Source organism: Bos javanicus, chromosome 19 (genome assembly GCF_032452875.1).
Source record: "Bos javanicus breed banteng chromosome 19, ARS-OSU_banteng_1.0, whole genome shotgun sequence".
NCBI classification, from domain to species: domain Eukaryota; kingdom Metazoa; phylum Chordata; class Mammalia; order Artiodactyla; family Bovidae; genus Bos; species Bos javanicus.
Genome location: NC_083886.1, coordinates 57341232 through 57364421, shown reverse-complemented (window position 1 = coordinate 57364421; position 23190 = coordinate 57341232). Strand labels below are relative to the sequence as shown.

Sequence of the window (23190 nt, the reverse complement as noted above, 5' to 3'; positions counted from 1 at the left end):
CTGGCCTGGGGCAGCCCAGGGCTCGTCCTAGGTGCCGGCACACAGAGAGGGGGTGCGCGGCGTTGATTGTCGGGTTGTGTGTCTGGGGCTCCTGGTGGCTCCCCAGGGCAGGGGCGATGGCTCCCGGCCCAGGGTCTGGAGGAGAGGGACGTCGGTCCCAGAAGGGGGCTAGGAGGGACCGCCTCCAGCTGGGGGCAACCCGGCCCTCGATCCTGAAGCCCGGAGGGGCGAGGAGGCTCCGCTCCCGGGGCTGGACCGGAGAGAGGCGGGTGGCTCCTCCCCGGCCCCGCCGCCCTGGGTCGGGGAGCAGGGCAGGGCGCTGCGAGAGCCGCAGCCCTTTCCGGGGGGCGGGCCCAGAGGCGGCAGCGCCCGGCTCCTGCCCCGACAGGTGCGCGCCGCGTGCAGGAATGCGGCCGGCCTGATTCACCAGCGCCTCCTTCCTACCTGCCTCCCTCCCCATAAAGCGGTCCCCTCCCCGCCGCCGCCCGCCCTCCCTGCAGCCCGCCCTCCGCACCGTCCCGGGTCGCCCGCGCGCCGCATCTGGAGCCGCCGAGCGGAGCCCAGCGCGGGGAGGGCGCGAGTCAGCCCCAAGGTAGGTCCAGCCATCCCCCCGCACTCCGCCCGCCCCTCCAGGGCCCCGAGCCGCCGAGGCTGGGCGCGCTGTAGGAGATCTCCGAGGGGAGAAGCGGAAAGGGAATGCGCACCCCAGCCGCTGGCAGCCCCACGGGGAGCTGATTGGTGGACCGGCGGCTTTTGTTTTCCCAGCTCTTCCTTTCCTAAAGGCCGGCCGCCCAGGGCAGGTGCCCAGCCTGCCCCGGTGTGTCCAGGGGACCCCCGGGGGAAAGGGAACAGGCAGAGCTGGAGAAGGCGCTTGGTTGTCAGACCTCTGGATGGAGGAGGGCAGCGGGGAGAGAGGTCTGGGCGTCGGGTGGGCACTTGGGAGAAGTGGTGGGCAGGGTCCCGGCGGGTGGCCTACTGGGCTGGACACTTCTCGGGTTCAAAAAGAAGCAGCCACCTAGAGGCAGAGGCCCTCCGATTTAGCTGGGTGGTGCCACCCTCCATCTGGGGTCTGGGGACTCCCTGACTCTCCTCTCCTCCTGGTTGGGCACACGCCTGCCTTGCTCCCAAAGTCAGCTCAGGACACCCTTCCTCCAGGAAGCCCTCCTGACCTCACGGCCCACCACTGTGACCTCCTCCAGGGCCAGCCCCGCCGTCCCCACCCCCTCAGCCCCGGGTGGCCCTGTCTCGTTGTAGGTGGGGGCCTCTAGATGGCTCCTCCTGGGCTCCTTCTCCCCAGTGGCCTGGCCACACCCTGAGCCCAAGGCTGGACTGGGTTGTGGTTGCCTCGGACCACAGCTGGAAGTGAAGGCTGCGGGTCTCTGTCCCCGGGGGCTGAGCGGGTAAAGGAGAGCAGGAGGGACAGTGGGGAAGGGGTATCTGTCTGTCTCCTTGGCCTTGAATCTGCGGGTGATAGAGCAGCAGAGGGGCCAGAGGATAGGGAAGCAGGAGGGAAGAGAGCGGTGGAGGGTGGGTGCGGACGTGCCAAGCGGGGGCTCCCATGGGGTAGGTATCAGGAGAACACTGAGCCCATGTTATGTGGGCCATAGCATGTGTCCAAGAGTATGTATGTCCCAAGCCTGCCAGACTGGGTGTGCCGCTATGTGATAACAGTGGGTGGCAAGCACTCACTTCCGGGTCCAGCTGCTACATAAAAAGGCCCCGCGCCTGGTGGGACCCAGAGTAGCCTGGAGAGTTTGTGTCCCAAGGGCTCTGCCCATGCTGCCACAGTCACGTCTCCCAGGAAGCCCACAGTCCTAACTCTTAGGTGAGATCTTATTTTTTCACCCACCAATGACTACTTTGAAAACTTTTTAGGGAGTCCCTTGGTGGTCCAGGGCTTCCCAGGTGGCAAAGTGGTAAAGAGTCCGCCTGCCAATGCAGGAGACACGGGTTCGATCCCTGGGTCAGGAAGATCCCCTGGAAGAGAAGATAGCAACCCACTCCAGTATTCTTGCCTGGAAAACTCCCATAGACAGCGGGGCCTGGCGGGCTGCAGTCTGTGGGGTAGCAAAGAGTCAGACGTGCCTGAGCATGCATGCAGTGGTGATCCAGTGGATAGGAATCGGTGCTCTCACTGTCCGGGCTTGGGTTCAATCCCTGGTCAGGGAACCAAGGTCCCACAAGTCACTTGGTGTGGCCAAAAACAAAAAAGCTTTTTAGGCAGTTCCCTGGTGGCCCAGTGGTTAAGACTCCATGTTCCCAATGCAGGGGGCACAGGTTAATTTCCTGCTTGGGGAACTAAAATTTCTCATGCTGCAAGATTCAGCCTTAAAAAAGAAAAAAAACTTTTAAAAACACAAGTTGAGTCAAACACAACACTCTGTGTGCATTGCTGCTGTTTTAGTCTCTGAATATAATGTGAAGGTTAAATGGGGCAGGGGGGCTGCTGCTGCACTGCCCCATCTGATCTGGACAAAGGGGATCAGGCAGTCATTCCCCCACTGGTTCCTATGCAGAGTAAATGGCAATTATGTACGTGACATGCTGGGCACTTGCCCATTGTGTGCCCAGCCTGTGGGCACAGGAGAGTGAGTAAGAGCCCGGCTGGGAAGTGCCTGTACCTACATGTGTAATGGTGCCCCAGGGAGGCCCGGGGAAGCAGCCAGTATTGTGTAGCCTGTGGGTGTGGTGCCTGTGCCCCAAGGCCGCAGGAAAACCATTTCTCCCCAAGAAGCAGCCCTCCTCAGCTGGCTTGGGGCACCCTTACCCCAGGCCCTTCCTAGAGGCGGGCTCCTCCCCAGCTGACCGCCTGCAGATGTGTTGGAGCTCCTGGTGGCCGCCTCGGAGAGATGGAGGCATGCCCTCCTGCAGCCCCTCGGGTCTCCCCAGAGCCTGGGGTGTGCCTGCCCCACAAGCCAAGGATGAGGGCCAGTAGGCATGGCCTAGTCTTGGGCTGCTGGGTGACTGGCTCTAGAGAAAGTGGCCGGGGCGGTCACTCTTGCCCTCAGCTCTGCCAGGCCAGGTGCCTCTGGCCAGCCCCTCTCTTCAGCAGGCTGTCCATCTTGAAATGTTCTCAGGGATGTCACTGAGAAGGTCACGAATGACTTGAGATATTTTAATAGTTGAACCAAAGGGGCCTTCCCTGGATCAGTCGTAAAAGAATCTGCCTGCCAATGCAGGAGACACGGGTTTGATCCCTGATCTGGGAAGATCCCACACGCCGAGGAGGAGCTGAGCCTGTGTGCCACACTATTGAGCCTGTGCCTTAGAGCCCGGGACCCCTAAGCAGAGAACCCACCGCAGGGAGAACCCTGAGCACCGCAACTAAGGAGAAGCCCATGGAGCAAGGAAGACCTAGCACAGCCAAAAACAATGAATAAATAAATCGTTTAAAAAAAAACAGTGAAGCAAAGGCAGATGGGGTGTCCTGGGGTGGCTGGCAGTGTGTGTGTGTATGAGTGGGCTGCAGGGGTTTTTAATCCCCCTCCAGGCTAACTTTTGAAAGGGTGACCTGCTCAGGATCCCCCCACTCAACTCGGGCAGGCACAGGTGAGGGGACGCCCTCTGATGGGCCAAGCAGCCATTACAGAACTTAGCTGAGTAGCAAATCATGTCCTCCCTTCCCCAGGCCCCAAATACTGCGGAGGGCCCCCTCCTCCTGGGCTGTATCCCATCACCGAAGGGCAAGTAAGCGGGCCAGGACCCTCTAGGGTGGCCCTGTCCCTGCCAAGCCTGACGCAACCCAGTGGAGTCTGAAAGGCAAGGGTGGAAAAATCCCTGGTCTGCCCTCCGGGGAGCCCAGTACAAAAGGCCTAGCAAATGGGACAAGCTCAGAGCCTAGAGTCCTCAGTGGTGAGAGGGTGGGGACCTCCCTGGCAGGGCGTAGGCCTATAGGGCATCTGGCCGCTCTAGGGATGCCAAGGAAGGGGGCAGAGGAAAAGAGGGATCAGGGGTCCTGGGCCCTACCACTTGTAGGCCAAGTGGCCTCAGAACGTCACTAAAGTTCTCAGAGCCTCAGTCTGTACATCTGTGCAGTGGGAACAGTGGAGCTCTGACGAGGACCCACTGAGCTGACACGTGGACCAGGGTTGTCAGGCATCGTGTGTCAATTGTGGGTGTTTTACAGGAAGAGGAGGATGGCAGGGCCACATCCCAGCCCGTGGACCAGGCTGCTGCTGGCAGCCCTGCTGAGCGTCAGCTTCCCCGGGCACATGGGTGAGTCGGACACACCCCTGCAGCACCCTTCTTGGCGGGGCCTCAACTTTCAAGACACTGCCCTTAAGGTAGCAGGGTGTGGGGGGAGGCTCTCTGTCTTGCCCAGACCCTCACTCAGCCACTCAACAAACAGCCATCACCCACTTCAAGGGCTGCGGAGCCATGATCCTGAGCTGCATGGCCCAAGGGAAGCGCAACGAGACTTGGTCTAAAGGAGGGAAAAGATATCCACTCAGAGAAGGCAGGCGCTTGCAGGGTGTGCTGAGGCCTGGACAGCGGAGTTGAAAGGTCTTATGGGAATTTGAAGGAGAGGGAGGTGATCATCACCGGCCCTCTGAGTGTCTGCAGTCTGCAAAGGGCTCCTACTGATAGAATAGTGCCTGTCCGTGGACGCCATGGCTGGCAGCTCAAAGCAGTCCGTGGTGGGAACGTTTATACTTTGGAGATCGGTAAATGCTGCGAGTCAGGGCTTCCCTGCCCTCGCCCGAGACACTGCTGAACATTAACAGCGCTCCTTTTCCTGAGTCCAGGGGCCCCGCCCACCAGCGCGAGCGGGTCCTCACTGTGATTTTAACTGAGCAAAACCAGAGGGTATCCCAACCTCTGGGGAAACTGAACTTTCACCTCCTTTATTAAAAACTCACCATGTGCAGGGCATAGGCTTGGCAGTAGGGACACTGATCAACGAAACACAATCCCAGAGGAGCAGGCAGTGGGGCTGGTTAGGGTGTCCCCGCCAGCAAATGGGCCAGCGCCTCCGTCTCAGCCCCCATCCTCCTTCCCTCCAGACTTGGGTGGAAAGTCCCAGTTTGAGACCTGGCTCTGCAGGTTGCTAACCACATAGCCATTGGCCTCTGTTTCTCCCTCTGTATCTTGGGAGAGAGTCCCTACCTCTTTCAAATGAGGATGCTTAAGGGAAGGGCTTGGCCCTGGGTGAGACCCATCTCAGTGGGCCCACCCCGCTCTGCTCCGCAGCGAACCGCTGCAAGAAGGCCCAGGTGAAGAGCTGTACTGAGTGCATCCGCGTGGACAAGGACTGCGCCTACTGCACAGACGAGGTGTGTTGCTGCCCAGCCCGGCCGCCTCCCCAGCCGCGCGCCCCACCCCTGGGCTCTGGCCAAGTCACACTTGCCACACCCTCGGCCCAGCCTCGGGCCAGGTGGGCGTGGGAGAACGGGCAAGGGTTCAGGAAAATCGAGGGGCGTAAATCTGGGGTTAGGACAGCAGCGGGGACAGGCAGTGCCCCCTGACCCTGTCTCCTTCTGGCCAGGTGTTCAAGGAACGGCGCTGTAACACCCAGGCCGAGCTGCTGGCTGCCGGCTGCCGGCTGGAGAGCGTGGTGGTCATGGAGAGCAGCTTCGAGATCACGGAGGTGCCTGGGGTCAGGGGTCGGGGGAGGCAAACTCAAGGCTGGCTGCTTATGGGGTGCTATGGGGTCCCCTGGCTGAGCTGAGCGGTCTCCGTTAGATCTGGAGAGACCCTCCAGCCAGCTGTCCCCCTCCCTTGGGCGCAGGAAAGGCAGATTGACACCACGCTGCGCCGCAGCCAGGTGTCCCCCCAGGCACTGCGGGTGCGGCTGCGGCCGGGCGAGGAGCGGCACTTCGAGCTGCAGGTGTTCGAGCCCCTGGAGAGCCCCATGGACCTGTATATCCTCATGGACTTCTCCAACTCCATGTCTGATGATCTGGACAACCTCAAGAAGATGGGGCAAGATCTGGGTATGGAGCGGAAGACTTCGGGGCATGGAGAGGGTGCCCCCCGCCCCCAGCTGCTCAGGAGGCCAGGGCTCAGGCTAGCTATACCTACTCCTCAAGGAAGGACAGGACTTCTGAGCACCCCAAGAACTCCTTCTCACCATTCTCAGAGGAGAGTCCTGGCCAGACCCCCAATAACCATTCAGCAGTACAGAGGGAGGGCCCCACTGGGTGGGCCCCAGACCCCCTCTGGTCCTTTTTGTTTTTTTTTGCTGCACCATGTCATGTGGCTTGTGGGATCTTAATACCCTGACCAGGGGTCAAACCTTTGCCCCTGCAGTGGAAACCCAGAGTCCTAGCCATTGGACCGCCAGGAAATGCCCTCTTCTGATCTTGACAAGGAGGGTCCCAGCTGCTATGAGGCTGTTAAGTCCGAGCTTAACAGATGGCTGGTCCAGCTCCCCACCCACCCCCTCCAACTGGCTGCATGCATGACTCCAGGTCCCCTGAGTCCCATTCCCTTCATCTGTAAATAATGACAGGGCTGCTGTGTGCATGAACTGATGCCAAACATGCAGAGCATTGATGTTAAGTTATTAAGTTATTCTTCCTCTTCCTCCTTCCCAAACTAGCCCCCAACACCTATGTAGATGTGGGGTTCTTGGGACTTAGCTGCCCCTTCTTTTTGTTTTTAAAAAGTTTATTTATTTTTAATTGAAGGATATTGCTTTACAATATTGCATTGGTTTCCGCCATACACCAACATGAATCAGCCATGGGTGTACATATGACCCCCTCCCTCTTGAAGCCCCCTCCACCTCCCACCCATCCCACCCGTCGAGGCTGTCACAGAGCCGCCCGGGGTTGAGGTCCCTGAGCCACGTGGATAATCCCCTCCGGCTTCTCTTTTACACGTGGCAGTGCGTCTGCTTCCCTGCTACTCTCTCCGTTCGTCCCACCCTCAGCTGTCCCCTGTCTTTCCTACTGATGCCCAGCTCAGGTCCTGAGGCAGCTCACCAGCGACTACACAATAGGATTTGGCAAGTTCGTGGACAAAGTCAGCGTCCCTCAGACAGACATGAGGCCTGAGAAGTGAGTGATCGACCGAGTGGACAGTGGTCCTGGCCAGGTGGCCTGCCTCCTCTCCACCCAGGCACTTTGAAAATCTTGGGGTTGCACTGAGCCAAGGGGGTGGTCCGCAAGGACAGTGGGTGCAGGGCATGGGGGTCTTCTTCCCTGACTTTCTCTCTCCCTGACACTCCCCTTCCCACCTTCCCAGGCTGAAGGAACCCTGGCCCAACAGCGACCCCCCCTTCTCCTTCAAGAATGTCATCAGCCTGACGGAAGACGTGGAGGAGTTCCGGAATAAGCTGAAGGGGGAGCGCATCTCAGGCAACCTGGATGCCCCGGAAGGAGGTTTTGATGCCATCCTGCAGACGGCCGTGTGCACGGTGAGTGTTGGGAGGCTCCTTCCGGCCTAGACCAGGGCTGTGTTTCTCTACAAGGTCAAGAGTTGCCCACTGGCCTGCTCTGGTGCCAGGCTGGGGCCCCCATACCCTCAGACAAGCTCAGACCCTCTGGGGGACCCTCAATTCCAATCCAAGTTTAGAGGTGTTGGGGCCTGAGCAGTCTTACCCTGGTTTTGTCTTGGTCACCAAGGCGGACCTGAGCCTCGGCGTTCTGGAATCTTAAGTGCCCCGAGCCCAAGCTCCCTGCTAATACCCATCTCCAGCTGTGCTAGAGGAGGGCACTTTTTACGTGTGCATCAATTTTTTCATTTAAAAAATAATGCACTGATGTTATAGACAATTTGGAAAACAAAGAACAGAAATTGCCCATAATTCCACCACCATCACAGAGCCAGCCAGCTGCTTGCTCCCCCGCCAGCGTGCATCATTCCCTTATGTAGTCGAAATCAGTGCATGTTATAGTTCTGCCCTTTTTTCCCCCGCCTATTGCTTTTATACACACGGTTTCCAAAGCCACCCTATGTATTTCTCAAACAAGTGGCCACGCGCTGCTGTCGCTGTTTTAAGTCTTTTGTTGAATGTTGTGTGGTGTCCGTTTTTCTATGCAGTTGAGAGATGCTCGCAGAGTGATTGAGGCCTTGAGGGGACAGCTGGCTGAAACTGGCTCCCATCTTGCATGGTGCCCGCTGTGGGCACAGTCCCTGCGTCCGTTTCCCGCTCCCCATGGCTGGTTTCTGTGTCCCCTCCCCACCCCGGTCATCCTCCCAGCACTGTTTGTCATGAGCGTTGCTGACGGAGGCTGTGAATCCCGAGTCCTTGCTGAGCGCAGCGTTGGGGCGCGCCTTCACCGTGGCGGTGTGCGGCGCTGTGACATTGCCGTCAGCAGGCCGCCTGCTCCACGGGCACCCCCTTCTTGGTCTCCCCAGAGTGACATTGGCTGGCGCCCTGACAGCACCCACTTGCTGGTGTTCTCCACCGAGTCGGCCTTCCACTACGAGGCCGACGGGGCCAACGTGCTGGCTGGCATCATGAGGCGTAACGACGAGGAGTGCCACCTGGACCCCACGGGCACCTACACCCAGTACAAGATGCAGGACTACCCGTCGGTGCCCACCCTGGTGCGCCTGCTCGGCCAACACAACATCATCCCCATCTTCGCCGTCACCAACTACTCCTATAGCTACTATGAGGTGAGGGGCTGGGCCTCCCTGGGCCGGGGGAGGGACCCATGGAGCTTCTCAGACACACCCACCCCCACCCTCCTTTCTTTCCTTCCGAAAACTTCGGATGGGCCCTGGTGGGAAGAGGTGGTCATGTGCCCATCCTCCAACCCCACTCCCCAGCAGGCGGGAGCTGAGAGCGTCCCCCACCCGCAAAGTGGGTGAGCCCCAGAGCTCCTGTCTCCATCCAGAGTGATGACGCTCATCAGAGGCTGAGCCCCGGGCCCGACTTTCTCCCCCACAGAGGCTGTCATCGTATTTCCCCGTCTCTTCACTGGGGGTGCTACAGGAGGACTCGTCCAACATTGTGGATCTGCTCCAGGAAGCCTTCAACGTGAGGGCCAGTGCGGGCTCCAGGGTCCGAGGGCGGCGGGGGCGGGTGGGAGAGATGGCTGAATGACAGAGGATTGGGAAACAGGATGGAAGAGCAGAAGGGTCTCCTGTGGTCTCTGAGGAGCCCCCCGGGCCTGGTCCCAGACTCCTGCAGGCTCTGCTCCCATGACCCCCCAGCACCCAGGCCTCCATGCAGATAAGACTGCAGCTCAGGCAGCCAGGCCATGGTGGGTGGGTCTGGGCCCACCTCCCAAGTCATCAGTAACCTGCCCCCTTTTAGCGCATCCGCTCCAACCTGGACATTCGGGCCCTGGACAGTCCTCGAGGCCTGCGGACAGAGGTCACCTCTAGGATGTTCCAGAAGACGGACACGGGGTCCTTTTTCATCCGGCGAGGGGAAGTGGTATGCCTCCGTGGGGGCCCCGAGACAGGGGAGGACGGGGACAGCGCCCTGCGGGGTGGGATCTACCCAAACAGAGATCCAGAGCATGGCCTCCCGAGTCAGACAGACCTGGGTTTGAAGCCCCCTGGAGCAGCCTCTTGGCTGAGCTCTGCACTGCCCTTGGCTGGTGCTCAGCTGTAAAGCGGAGATCAGTCAGCATGGAGCCCAGGTTGCCCAGCTGAACGAGCGGGCCAAAGGCAGCCCTGCTTACTGTCGGGCTCTTGTTGTCCTGACTCTGCCTGGAGGAGCGAGTTGGGAGCCCTGAGGAAGGACAGGCAGGGAGCTGGGAGCCAGGGGCCAGACACATTCCTGAAGCTTTAGGGCCGAGAACTTTCAGGTTCTGCCTCGACTAAAGACGGGGTCCCTGCAGGGCACATACCAAGTGCAGCTCCGGGCCATCGAGGACCTGGACGGGGCTCATGTGTGTCAGCTTCTGGAGGCAGACCAGAAGGGCACCATCCATCTGAAGCCATCCTTCTCCAACGGCCTCCGGATGGACGTGGGCGTCATCTGTGACGTGTGCTCCTGTGAGCTGGTATGACACAGCCCCGCCAAGGGTGTGCGGGCAGGGAGAGGCTGAGCTGACCGCCCGAGGACCCGAGTAACAAAGCAGAGCTCCCTTTTCGGTGTGGCGGCAAGCATCTCCCCCTCTCCCCCACCCACCCCACCACGATTTCATTCCAGCAAAAAGAGGAGCGGTCATCTCGCTGCAACTTCCACGGGGACTTCATGTGCGGACACTGTGTGTGCCACGAGGGCTGGTAAGTGTGGTGGGGGTGAAGCCAGCACCCCGGATGCCAGCAGCTCCCAGTGAAGGGGCCCGCAAGTGCTTGACGCTGGGCATACCATGGAGGCAGGCTGAGGAGGGGGTGGCAGCCAGGCATAGAAAAGGCTGAGAAAGGGGCACATCCAGTTGCTGGATTAAATTCAAAGAACTTTGAAAAACATGGATATGGGAATTCCCTGATGGTCCAGTGGTTAGGACTTAGTGTTCTCATGGCTGGAGCTGTGGGTTCATTCCCTGATCCAGAGACTTAAGATCCTGCAAGCCATCCAGTGCAACACCCCCCAACCCCCCCCAAAAAACCCTGGATAATTCTTGAAAAAAAACCTGGACCAGTCCATTCTGAAGGAGATCAGCCCTGGGATTTCTTTGGAAGGAATGACACTAAAGCTGAAACTCCAGTACTTTGGCCACCTCATGTGAAGAGTTGACTCATTGGAGAAGACTCTGATGCTGGGAGGGATTGGGGGCAGGAGGAGAAGGGGACGACAGAGGATGAGATGGCTGGATGGCATCACTGACTCGATGGACGTGAGTCTCAGTGAGCTCCGGGAGTTGGTGATGGACAGGGAGGCCTGGGGTGCTGCGATTCATGGGGTCGCAAAGAGTCGGACACGATTCATGGGGTTGCAAAGAGTCGGACACGACTGAGCGACTGAACTGAACTGAACTGGTATCGGATTATCTCTGGAAAGTCATTTAAGAATCAGGACAGGGTGTTGTGGGTCGGGCAGAGCGGGAGGCTGACTTTGCCCTCCATCCCTTTTGAACCTTTACTATCTGAGCCATCCTGGAGAAGGAAATGGCTACCCACTCCAGTATTCTTGCCTGGAAAAATCCCATGGACAGAGGAGCCTGGCGGGCTACAGTCCATGGGGGCACAAAGAGTCAGACACGACTGAGTACACAGCACATTTGAGCCATGGGCCCCTATTCCCTGAGCAGAAGTGAGTCACGAATGAGTGATAGTAAGAGTAAGGGCTTTTCAAGCTTCAAGACATTGAACAGATTTGTTGTGACTTGAGGGGACAGAGGGAGGGTCTCAGGGAACTGAGGCTTGAGTTCAGTTCAACCACTGCTGTCTGCTTAACTTAGACCCATTTAGAGCCTCAGTTTCCTCATCTGTAAAATGGGATGGTGAAGGCCCAGCCTTCTTGCTGGGCAGTGGGGAAGTGACTGGCTCCTCCCGCAGGAGCGGCAAGACCTGTAACTGCTCCACCGGCTCCCAGAGCGACCTGCAGCCCTGCCGGCGGGAGGGCGAGGACAAGGTGTGCTCCGGGCGGGGCGAGTGCCAGTGTGGCCACTGTGTGTGCTATGGCGAAGGCCGCTACGAGGGTCAGTTCTGCGAATACGACAACTTCCAGTGTCCCCGCACCTCCGGGTTCCTCTGCAATGGTGAGCTGCTGACCCAAGTGGGGTGGTACAGGGCTTTGGGGGTGGCCTGGGTGCCCAGCCCACACCCTGCCCCGCTGGTTCTCCCATCAGAGCCCAAGTTGGGAGAGCCACACCAGGAGTCAGAATCCGCATGTGCAGGCCAGATTCCCTGAGCGCCTCCTGCAAGTCCAGCCCCAACCTGGACCTCTCTCCTCCTCCAAAAACTTGATGCCCAAGGCCCCTACCAGCATGACATTACTCTTATGTTTAAGACTCTGGCTCCCCTGAGGTCCTCCAGTCCACGCCCACCTTCTTCTCCACTCTCCCATCCCACCAGGGTGGGTACTACCCAGCTTGGTCTCAGGGATTGGTGCTATAAGGCATGGTGATCTTTCCTCTCTTGGAAGGTGCTACATCTCTGGCAGGCAGGGCCTGGGGTAATGCATCCCACAGGGCCCAACACAGTGTGGGTCCAGGCCAGGGGCCCATAGGCTGGCCAGAGCTTCTGGAACTGGGCAAGGGCCACAGAACCCACAGGGGCCATGTGGAAGGACTGACTGGGCAAATAGAGGAGATTGAATGAAAATCTACTCACCAAATACTTATTAAATCCCAACTGTGTACTTGCCACTGGGGGTCTACTCTTTCCTTCATTCTTGCTTTTATCTGCCTTCTTTTCTCTTTACCTGCCTACCCTACAGTGCACTCAGAGAAATGAAGGGAGAACCCAGGATGTCTGGAGAAAGACAGGTATTTAGCACAGGTCGAGCCATGAGATAGGAAGGGAGGGAGATGCTGCTGGAAAGGAGACAGGGCCAGAGTGTGAGAGGTTTGGATTCCAGGCCAGGATGTATCCAGTTTTAGTCTAGTCCACACTTTTTCTTAAAGGGCCAGACATTAAATGTTTTCAGTTTTGTAAGCCAAACCGTTTCTGTCACTACTGCTCAGCTCTGCCCTTGTAGCAGAAAGCAGCTATAGGCAACACGGAGGCAAATGAGTGTGGCTCTGTTTCAGTAACACTTTTGCAAAAGCAGGTGGTGAGCTGGATTTGGCTTGCAGGCTGCAATCAGTCAATAGCAAGGATATTGGACTTTATCCTTTGAGCAAAGGGAGTCATTGGAGGTTTTAATTTCATTTTCTCTTTATATGTTAACTTTGTATCCAGCCACCTTGCTCAACTAACTTATGAAACCTAGCAACTTATCTATAGATTCTTCTTGCTATTTGGGGACATTTCTGATACTGGCAAATAATGACAGTTTTTTGTTTTTTACTTTCTAATACGTATGTTTTATTTCTTTTTCTTACCTTATTGCATTGGCCAGGATTCATCAAAGGTTCTTAAATAGGGGAGACATGTGACTGGGTTTGTGTTTTGGGGTGATCACTCCATCTGCAGAGTGGAAGGTAGAGGGCAGAATAGAGCGGGGAAAAATGGAGAGAAGGGAATGCCAGGAAAGAGAGGAAGAGATGGCTCTGCCCATGGCTGGAGACATCCTAGCTCCCGAGGCAGCTCTGCCGGGTGGGCAGCCTGGACTGCAGGTGCAAATGTGCCTCTCCACTCTCGCCTTCCCTTCTTTGCAGACCGGGGACGCTGCTCCATGGGTCAGTGCGTGTGTGAGCCTGGCTGGACAGGCCTGAGCTGTGACTGTCCTCTCAGCAATGCCACCTGCATCGACAGTAACGGGGTGGGCCAGGGCCTGAGGCAGGCAGCGGGGGACGGTGGGCGGGGCCCCCTCGCAGACAGGGATGGGGGCGCAGCTGGCTCACGGGGGCCTCCTCTCACCTCAGGGTCTCTGTAATGGGCGTGGCCACTGCGAGTGCGGCCGCTGCCACTGCAACCAACAGTCGCTCTACACGGACACCGTCTGCGAGATCAACTACTCGGCGGTGAGGCCACACTCGCTGGGTGTGGGCACGGGGACCCATCGCCATGGGAGCTGCCCAGGCAGTGAGGTTGTGGGAGTGGGCCTGGCAGGGGCCACCCAGCACAGTACCCGTCTGCCCCTCCTCTTTGCCCACCCAGATCCACCTGGGCCTCTGTGAGGACCTGCGCTCCTGCGTGCAGTGCCAGGCCTGGGGCACCGGTGAAAAGAAGGGGCGCACGTGCGAGGAGTGCAGCTTCAAGGTCAAGATGGTGGATGAGCTCAAGAAAGGTACAGGGCAGGCAAGAGAACTGGGCAAGGGGAGATCCCTAAAGGGGGTCGCTCATCAGGGCGGGGCTGTAGAGCTGGGTGGGAGACCCCTAAGCGGGGGTCGCTCATCAGGGCGGGGCTGTAGAGCTGGGTGGGAGACCTCTAAGCGGGGTCGCTCATCAGGGCGGGGCTGTAGAGCTGGGTGGGAGACCCCTAAGGGGGGGTCGCTCATCAGGGCGGGGCTGTAGAGCTGGGTGGGAGACCCCTAAGCGGGGTCGCTCATCAGGGCGGGGCTGTAGAGCTGGGTAGGGGGCTCGTAGTCCAAAGTGAGGACAGGCAGAAGAGGGGTTCCAGGCCTGGGGGGTGGTCACAGAATCCAGACTGGGCACACAGACCCAGGGAGGGGACGCACAGTCTGGCCAGGGCACCCAGTCCTGGGGAGGGGGCCATGAACATAGCAAAGGCGCAAAAAACGGGCCCTGGGGCACACAGCCTGCTTTCCTCTGGGTCAGAAAAATGTTCTAGAAGCCCAGCTCCTGAGTGATGCCCAGGACAGGCACAGATTTGTGGGCTTTGACGGTCCTGGGCAGGGCAGCCCCCACTTCACCGCCCACCGTGTGCACAGTCTGCCGGGAACTCACATTCTTCCCCAGGGAGAGGCCTCCACCCCTCCACCCCGACCCTGTGATGGGCAGGGTGGGCCCCAGAGCAAGGCCGTGGTGAGGAGCGGACCCCTCGCCAGGCCCTGAGGTGCTCCGGGCTGGGGTCGGGTGCCCTGCTGACCATCTGTGTCTGCAGCAGAGGAGGTGGTGGAGCACTGCTCCTTCCGGGACGAGGATGACGACTGTACCTACAGTTACACCGTGGAGGGGGACAGCGCCCCTGGGCCCAACAGCACCGTCCTGGTGCAGAGGAGGAAGGGTGAGCCGGCGGGCCGGCAGGGTGGGCCTTGGTGGCCTGTCAGACCCGCATCGGGGGGAGGCACTGGCTCCCTCCTCCTCCTCTCTCCTCCCTAGAATGCCCCCCGGGCACCTTCTGGTGGCTCATCCCCCTGCTCATCTTCCTCCTTCTGTTCCCGGTCCTGCTGCTGCTGCTCTGCTGGAAGTACTGTGCCTGCTGCAAGGTGGGGGCTCCCCTGGTCCCCACCCCACTGGGGTCCCTGTAGGGGGCAGAGGCCAAGGGAACCCACACGTTCTGCCCAGCTCTGGTGCTGTCCCCACCCCAGCCCCTCGCCTCTGCCAGCCACCAGTGGCTGGATTCCTGGGAGTCCCTGGCCCGGGGGTCAGCCGCATGCAAAGGGTCACGAGAACCAACAAGAAGGAAGGGCTCTGCCCACCAGGAGCTGGCCGTCTCCCTGGGAAGAAAGACCGGAGACAGGAGAGTGCAGAGCATGGCCTGGCGTGGGATACTGAAGGGGGCAGAGGTGCCCCTACGGCAGCCCCCAGGGTCGTATTCATGCGTGTTACAGGGAGAAAGCGTTCTGTGATCAAATACTTTTGAGAAAGCGGTTTCTCCTCTGCAGGGCTTCTCGGAGCCTTTGAGCTAGTTGTTTGCACAAGGAAACTACATGGGGAAGGAATTCAGTGCTTCCCAAAGGGGTTTGATCACAGAACCTTTTCCTTTCCAGAGTAGATAGCGGGACCAGAGTCCCATGGCATGCATTTTGGGTACCCTCTGCCCCTGTTCGCCTCTGTGCCTACACCCAGGCCCCTGTAACTGCCTGGATATCCCAGTGTCTGGGGAAGGCACTGCTGACCCCTCTGGACCACCGGCGTGGGTGGGAGGCGGTGGCCGGAGGGACTTCCCTGGGCCGGTGCGGCCGTCTCAGCTCTCATCCCCGCCCTCCTTGCCTCCTAGGCCTGCCTGGCCCTTCTCCCTTGCTGCAACCGAGGTACGGGCCTGGCCTCGGCGGGGGCGGTGGACTTCTGACAGCTCCTTCCTTCAGCGGGGGTGGAGGGGAAGCAGGGTGCCAAGTCTGGGACAGAGGCCGGGGACCGTGGAGGTCCCACCTGTGGGGTGTGGTGGGGGAGGGTCTAGGAAGCAGCCCCTCAGCCCCGTACTGAGGCCCAGGTCCCACAGGTCACATGGTGGGCTTCAAGGAAGACCACTACATGCTGCGAGAGAACCTGATGGCCTCGGACCACTTGGACACGCCCTTGCTGCGCAGCGGGAACCTCAAGGGTCGCGACACGGTCCGATGGAAGATCACCAACAACGTGCAGCGGCCGGGCTTCGCCTCGCACGCTGCAGGCATCAACCCCTCAGAGCTGGGTGAGGGCCGGGGCTGGGCACCACGTCTCCTGGCGCTGCCCTTGGGGCCCGGGGCACATTCACACTGCTCCCCGGTCTGGGATCCAGCATTCCTCTTTTCTCTGGGTATCGGGTGCAGGCACAGGGCTGGCCACCTCCTACCCTTCCTGAGGGGTACACGCCCCCGGTGCCCCCCAATCCGAGCCTGGCTTCTGGAGGAGGCTTCTGTGGTGCCCATCATGGCGGGACTGACGACCCCCCTCCTCACCTGCCCTAGTGCCCTACGGACTGTCCCTGCGGCTTGCTCGCCTCTGCACCGAGAACCTGCTGAAGCCTGGCACGCGAGAATGCGACCAGCTGCGCCAGGAGGTGGAGGAGAATGTAAGGAGCCGGTCCCAGGCAGTGGGCACCTCTGGGCCGGGTGTGAGCTGGGTGGCAGGAGGGCAGAGGGAAGCCGCCTTGGGTGGGAAAGAAGGGCTTTCTCGGACACACGTGTGGCCGGGGGGTCCCCTGGGATCTGCCCCACATGAATGCTTCCAGAAGGGTAGAGGCACTGCACATGCCTGTGGCCACACCCCCAGCCATGCCCAGGAGGTCCTCTGGGTGCAGGGGCTCCCCCAGGGCCCCAGCCTCACAGCCCTCCCTTGCCTGGCAGCTGAACGAGGTGTACCGACAAATCACAGGCGCTCACAACCTCCAGCAGACCAAGTTCCGGTGGGTCCTAGGCGCCCGGGGTGGGGTTGGTTGGGGGGGGCGCTGCTCCCATAGCTGATGCCAGGGGATTTCTCCCAAGCAGATAATCCTTGCCCCCTAGGGACCATCTGGCTCACAGTCTTCACTTTGTCCCCCACAGGCAGCAGCCCAACGCCGGGAAAAAGTGAGTCGAAGACACATCCGTGGGCAGTACCAGCCCCAAGTCCCACCTCCCCTATCCCCACCTCCCGCATCCCCACTTCCATCTCCATCATCTCCGCCCCATGGGAGAGGAGGGCTGTCTGGGTCTGTCCTGGGGTAGGACCTTCACTGAACACATACCCATACGAAGCCCTCACCGAGAGCCAGCCCCTGTATGAGAATAAGAAACCCACAGGGAAACGAGCCAACCCAGTCCCTGGCCTCACACGGGCAATAGCTCCCACCCAGTGCCAGGGATAGCCGGTGCCCAGAGCCAGCCCTCCTCTGAGGCCAAAGGCCTTGATCCTGGAGGCGCCGCTGGTTACCAACCAGATGGTCCAGTGGGTGACACACTTCTTTCCCAGTTCCCACCCCGAGTCCCAGATCCCCCAGGGAAGAGTGGGGTGGGGTTCAATACCAAGAAGACAAAGCACAGCTCTCACCGGGCACATTACTGTGGGTAAGAACCATTGAGACTGGCACTTTGAGTGTTGACCACCGGTCAGGCCTTGTTCTAAGGACTCGTGTGTGTGGTTATCTTACTCAAGTGGGGATCATTGCTATTCCCATTGTATAGTTGAGGAAACTGAGGATCAGAGAAGTTGAGCAACTTACCCAAGGTTACCTAGCCATTGAGAGAGAGAGAATCAGGGGAATTCCCTGGTGGTCCAGCAGTTAAAGCTTCCCAGGTGGCTCAGTGGTAAAGAACCTGCCTGCCAGCGCAAAGGACAAAAGACGCGGGTTCAGTCCCTGGGCGTGGAAGATCTCCTGGAGTGGGAATGGCAACCCACTCCAGTATTCTTGTATGGAAAATTCCATGGATGGAGGAACCAGGCGGGCTACGGTCCATGGGGTCACAAAGGGTCAGACACAACGCAGCACGACACAGGAGCAGCAGTTAAGACTCAGGCTTTCGCTGCCAGGGACCAGGTTCAATTTCCATGTGGTTGGGTAAAAAAAAAAAAAAAATTTAAGATGAAAAGCCAGGATTGCAGCCAGGCAGTCTGGCCTGTCTCCTTGGCATCTTTGCTGCCCCGCCTCTGTGTGTGCATCATCAGCCCTTCTGGGAGAGGTGGGCAGGGAGAGGAGCCTCCTCTCACAGATAAGGACCCTGAGGCTGCAGGGGGCGGCGGCAGGGCCAGCCCGGGCCTCTGCGTCTGTCTGGCTCTGAAAAAACCTCTTTTTGCTGCCTGGAATCTTGTGCCCCAATGCAGAGAGGACAGGCAGGAGGGGTGGACAGGGACGCGTGGCAGCCTCCCAGCTGGCCTGACACCCCCCACCCGCCCCGCCCCCAGGCAGGACCACACCATTGTGGACACTGTACTGATGGCTCCCCGCTCGGCCAAGCAGGCCCTGCTGAAGCTGACAGAGAAGCACGTGGAGCAGGGGGCCTTCCATGAGCTCAAGGTGGCCCCCGGCTATTACACGCTCACCGCAGACCAGGGTAGGTGGGCAGGCTCCCTGTGCTCCTCCCTCTCAGCTCCCACCCCCGTGCGGCCCCCTGACGCCTGTCTGACGGCTCCCCACCAGATGCCCGGGGCATGGTGGAATTCCAGGAGGGCGTGGAGCTGGTGGACGTGCGGGTGCCTTTGTTTATCCGGCCCGAGGACGACGACGAGAAGCAGCTGCTGGTGGAGGCCATCGACGTGCCTGTGGGCACCGCCACCCTCGGACGTCGCCTGGTCAATATAACCATCATCAAGGAGCAAGGTCGGTCAGGATGGGGGCCAAAGGGGACTCTGGGACCCTTGTCTCTCCTCAATCCAAGTGGAAGTGGGACCTGGCCATGTGGCCTAGGCAAGCGACTCAACCTCTGAGCCTTGGTTTCTTCATCTGCATAATGGGTATCAGGCTCTTTTGAGGGGGTTGTGGCTGTACCTCTCTCATAAGCGCTCAGTGTGGGGCTTCTCTTATCATCACCAGAGGGTACTGAGTTCTCCTAGAGCCGTCCCATGACCCTCTCCTTGTCCTGTGGCCTTTGAACTTGAGACTGAATGGGTCCCCAGGATGCCAGGACATCAGAGCAAGAAGGGACCTGGGGCTTTTTCTGCCCAGGCCTACCTAGAGGGCGGGCAAGGCGTCACACCACCGTCACCTACCTTGCCTTCCCTGCTAGTTCCTCGGGGAACCTGGACTTGTTCATAACCATCCTTCCAGCGTCCAGAGGGCCTGTTCTGGTCGCTGACCCCTCCTCCCCACTTGCCGCAGGACTTAGGCCTGCTCTGCCCTGGCCCTCAGTCTCAGCCCTCATCTCTGGTCTTGCCGCTGCCTGACCTCCCTTCTCTGCCCCAAACCTTCCAGGATGTCAGCTGGACACTGTTCCAGCCTTGTCAACTTTTCCTGGAAGACTTTCCCAGCACCTCTGTCCACCCTCCCTAGAGAGCAGAGGGGTGAGGGTGATAAGCAGACTCCTGAAGTCTGGACCGGGCTGGGCCAGAGGGAGGGCAGGGGCTGAGAGGGGGACTGTGGTCAAGACCCCTGACCAGCGCCTGGCTCCTTGCAGCCAGCGGGATCGTGTCCTTTGAGCAGCCCGAGTACTTGGTCAGCAGCGGGGAGCACGTTGCCCGCATCCCCGTGGTCCGGCGCATCCTGGACAGCGGCAAATCACAGGTCTCCTACCGCACACAGGATAACACCGCCAAGGCCAACCGGGTGAGTCCTTGCCACGAGGTCAGGCACATCCCAAGGGCCCAGTGGGGGCTGGACACAGCGGCATCCTGGGTCTCTGGATGCTGGTGGTGCCACAGGCTGGCCTCCCAAGGACACGTTTCCCCTGCCACCCTGCAGCAGGGGCATCAGTTCAGTTCAGTTGCTCAGTCGTGTCTGACTCCTTGCGACCCCATGGACTGCAGCACCCCAGACCACCCTGTCCATCACCAACTCCCGGAGCTTACACAAACTCATGTCCATTGAGTCGGTGATGCCATCCAGCCATCTCATCTTCTGCGTCCCCTTCTCCTTCTGGCTACAGTCTTTCCCAGCATCAGGGTCTTTTCAAATGAGTTGGGAAGATCTCCTGGAGAAGGAAGTTTCCTCTTCTTGCCTGGAAAACCCCATGGACAGAGGAGCTTCGTGGGCTACAGTCCATGGGGTGGCAAAGAGTCGGACACGATTGAGCGATTTCACTTTCACTTTCACCAAAAAGGCCAGTGATGCCCTGAATAAGGCCTCATCATGTCCAGACCATCCGTGTCCCCCTTGCAACATTCCAGGATCCACCCGGAAACTCTTCAAAGAAATAGACTGCCCCCTCTGCCATGGCCCAGGGACTCTGGCCTTGTTGACGGGGGATCACAGGCCTTATGTCCCCAGGCTGTCATTGCCAGGCAGGCCCTCTGTCAGCCAGGCCATAGGACCAATCCTTCAGGGCAGGGAGGGCCGCGTGGTGGGCTGGTGTCAACTTTATCACTTTTTCACAGCTTAATCACTCTCAGACAACAGCCATGTCCCTGCTTAGTTTGGCTTATATGTCTGTTTTTCTAAATTAATTACCAACGTTTTGTGTATTTTGATTTTTTTGGCCATGCTGTGTGGCTTGTGGGATCTTAGTCCCCCAACCAGGGATCAAACCTGGACCCAGAAACCTGGCAATGAAATTGCAGAGTCCTAACCACTGGACTGCCAGGGAATTCCCTATTACCATTACCAATTTTTTAAATTATTTTTTATTGACATACAGTTGATTTACCATATTGCTTTTCTGCTGTACAGCTAAGTGAATCAGTTAAACATAGACATATATCTATCCACTCTTTTTTAGATTCTGTTCCCAGATAGGTCATTACAGAGTACTGAGTAGAGTTCCCTGTGCTATACCATAGATTCTTATTAGTTATCTATTTTATACCTATTACCAACATTTTAAAATAGAAATATTCATATCAAAACTTCACTGGACTTTCCTCTTGGACCAGTGGTTACGATGCTGCGCTTTCACTGCAGGGGGGCATGGGTTCGATCCTGGTCTGGGGAAGTTCCATGTGCCACAGAGTGTGGCCCAAAATTAAAAACGAAACAAAAAAACTTCACTCAAAAAGTAATAAAGGTTAGTCGCACTGGCCTGCAGACCCACTTGGCAATCATGAGAGCAAGTGTGCGCACACACCCTATTCTTTATTTGTTTTTATAGGTAGGAATAGTTCTTATTACTGCTCTAATGCTCCCAGTAAAAATTCCAAAAAGGAATTTGTACAACCATAACGTCACTGAAAGTGAAAAAGTGAAAGTGTTAAGTCGCTCCGTCATGTCCGACTCTTTGCGGCCCATGGACTGCAGCCCACCAGGCTCCTCTGTCCATGGAAGTTTTCCAGGCAAGAATACTGGAGTGGGTTGCCTTTCCTTCCTCCAGACGATCTTTCCCACCCAGGGATCAAACCTGAGTCTCCTGCATTGCAGGCAGATTCTTTACCATCTGAGCCACTAGGGAAGCCCTTTATAAGGATCCTTTGGTAGTGAACTATGTTTTTTAACATTTTTAAATATTTCTCAACTTTTTATTTTGAAAAACTTCAAACCTACAGCAGAATGGAAAGACTAATAAAATTAGCGCCCATTGTTGAAAGTTGCTTTCTCTTTTTCTATACAAATGTATACATGTATGTATATACAGATATATGCCTGGGGGTATAGCTCAGTGGTAGAGCGCATGCTTAGCATGCATGAGGCCCTGGGTTCAATCCCCAGTACCTCCATCTTTACATTTTTGGGCTTCCCTGGTGGCTCGGACTGCTAGCAAAGAATCTGAATGTTAGCTTACAGCGCCACCTAGTGGAATTATGTGAAAAGGCTTCCCCCTACACACTGCAATCTATCTGCCCCATATAGGTACACATTAATCCCAAGACATTCAGGAAAAAGCTCTAGGGCATTGAAAAATAAAAACTGGAGGTAATAGAAGCACCCCACCCAGGAGGCAGGGCCGGGGGGCTGGTGGGATTCAGACTTCAGAGCCCCAGGGCGGGGAACAGTTCCTCCCTCCTAGGTGAGGCCTGCAAATCTCAGCTCCCCTGGCTGAGTGCCTGCCTGTGTGGGACCCCCCTGTATCTGCATCCTTGTCTCTCTGTACTTTGGTTCAAATCCCAGCTCCACCACAACTACCTGTGTGAACTTGGGCATCTTTCTTTACCTCTGTGTGCCTCAGTTACCTGATCTGTAAAATGGGGACAGTAATATCTCTACCTCACTCTGCCCTGAGGAAGAAATGAGTTAATATCTGTAAAGTACTTGATGCACAAGAGGTGCTGTATAAACAGGAGCCATTCCGGTGTCCACGTGGGAGAGTCTGCGTGAGGGTCTCTGCACTGGCTGTCGGGTAGGGGTGGAGCGTGTGGCCCTGGCTCATCTCCCAGGCCTGCTCCAACTCTGACCCCTTCCCATTCCTAGGACTACATCCCCATGGAGGGTGAGCTGCTGTTCCAACCTGGGGAGACCTGGAAGGAGCTGCAGGTGAAGCTCCTGGAGCTGCAGGAGATGGACTCCCTCCTGCGGGGCCCCCAGACCCGCCGCTTCTACATCCAACTCAGCAACCCCAAGTTCGGGGCCCGCCTGGGCCAGCCCCAGTGTGCCACTGTCATCATTGGGGACCGAGGTAGCCGGAGCCTGGGGTCAGGTTAAGCAGGTGGGGAGGGAGGGCTGGGGCTTCTTGACAGTCTCAGCCGTAAAAATACAGAAAGCTCGGTTACATTTGAATCTCAGATAAATAACAACTCAACTTGTAGTATACATATATCCCATATGCTATCTGGGATATACTTATTCTTAAAAAGTATCTTCGTGTGAAATTCCAGTTTAACTAGGCATCTTGTATTTATCTGGCAACCCTGCTCTCAATCAGAGAGACCGGGGTCATGTGGCCACAGGCCTGCCGCTGGCTGGGAATCCCACCATTAGGCCTTAGCCTTTGACTTCAGCCTTAGTTTAAGCTAAATGCAAGTGTTTCAGAAGGGGTGAAACACTTCTTATGGGCCCTTAGCTTCCAGTATAGTGGGGCCTGTGAGCCCACCCTGGAGGGGAGGTTTGCCAAAAGGATGGGGGCGGAGGAGGAGTCTTGGGGTAGGGGAGAGAGGAAGGGCGTTGGGAAGAGAAAATGTTCTCTGTGGGACACTCCTTGGCTGCCAAAGGGACAAAGAGAGCAAGCCCTTATCCCTCTGGAGACCCTCCTGGGTCCCCCTGGAGCAAGGGGAAGATTCAGTTCAGTTCAGTTCAGTCGCTCAGTCATATCAGACTCTTTGTGACCCCATGGACCGCAGCACGCCAGGCCTCCCTGTCCATCACCAACTCCTGGAGTTTACTCAAACTCATATCCATTGAGTCGGTGATGCCATCTAACCATCTCATCCTCTGTTATCCCCTTCTCCTCCCGCCTTCAATCTTTCCCAGCA

At 58.0% G+C, this 23190-nt stretch overlaps 1 protein-coding gene and 1 non-coding gene across 4 annotated transcripts in view; both read left to right on the top strand.

Annotated features, from left to right (window-relative positions):
- Window positions 1–362: 362 nt before the first annotated feature.
- ITGB4 (integrin subunit beta 4) overlaps window positions 363–23190 on the top strand; it is a 32354-nt gene continuing 9526 nt past the window's right edge. The window contains exons 1-27 of one of the 3 annotated variants that reach the window (XM_061392806.1): window positions 363–592; window positions 4127–4215; window positions 5191–5273; window positions 5486–5587; window positions 5729–5933; window positions 6905–7001; window positions 7189–7360; window positions 8305–8568; window positions 8843–8932; window positions 9212–9334; window positions 9744–9908; window positions 10058–10134; window positions 11350–11552; window positions 13116–13219; window positions 13323–13421; window positions 13558–13687; window positions 14465–14587; window positions 14683–14789; window positions 15524–15557; window positions 15746–15937; window positions 16194–16297; window positions 16572–16630; window positions 16770–16793; window positions 18106–18254; window positions 18341–18520; window positions 19314–19462; window positions 22193–22397. In XM_061392806.1, the coding sequence (XP_061248790.1) occupies window positions 4137–4215; window positions 5191–5273; window positions 5486–5587; window positions 5729–5933; window positions 6905–7001; window positions 7189–7360; window positions 8305–8568; window positions 8843–8932; window positions 9212–9334; window positions 9744–9908; window positions 10058–10134; window positions 11350–11552; window positions 13116–13219; window positions 13323–13421; window positions 13558–13687; window positions 14465–14587; window positions 14683–14789; window positions 15524–15557; window positions 15746–15937; window positions 16194–16297; window positions 16572–16630; window positions 16770–16793; window positions 18106–18254; window positions 18341–18520; window positions 19314–19462; window positions 22193–22397 (3319 nt within the window). In that variant the 5' untranslated portion in view covers window positions 363–592; window positions 4127–4136. The remainder of the gene's footprint in view (window positions 593–4126; window positions 4216–5190; window positions 5274–5485; window positions 5588–5728; window positions 5934–6904; window positions 7002–7188; window positions 7361–8304; window positions 8569–8842; window positions 8933–9211; window positions 9335–9743; window positions 9909–10057; window positions 10135–11349; window positions 11553–13115; window positions 13220–13322; window positions 13422–13557; window positions 13688–14464; window positions 14588–14682; window positions 14790–15523; window positions 15558–15745; window positions 15938–16193; window positions 16298–16571; window positions 16631–16769; window positions 16794–18105; window positions 18255–18340; window positions 18521–19313; window positions 19463–22192; window positions 22398–23190) is intronic. The other 2 variants (XM_061392805.1, XM_061392807.1) reach the window with 2 other exon arrangements.
- On the top strand, window positions 21430–21501 carry TRNAA-AGC (transfer RNA alanine (anticodon AGC)). The gene has a single exon. It is a non-coding gene; the product is annotated as a tRNA-Ala (tRNA).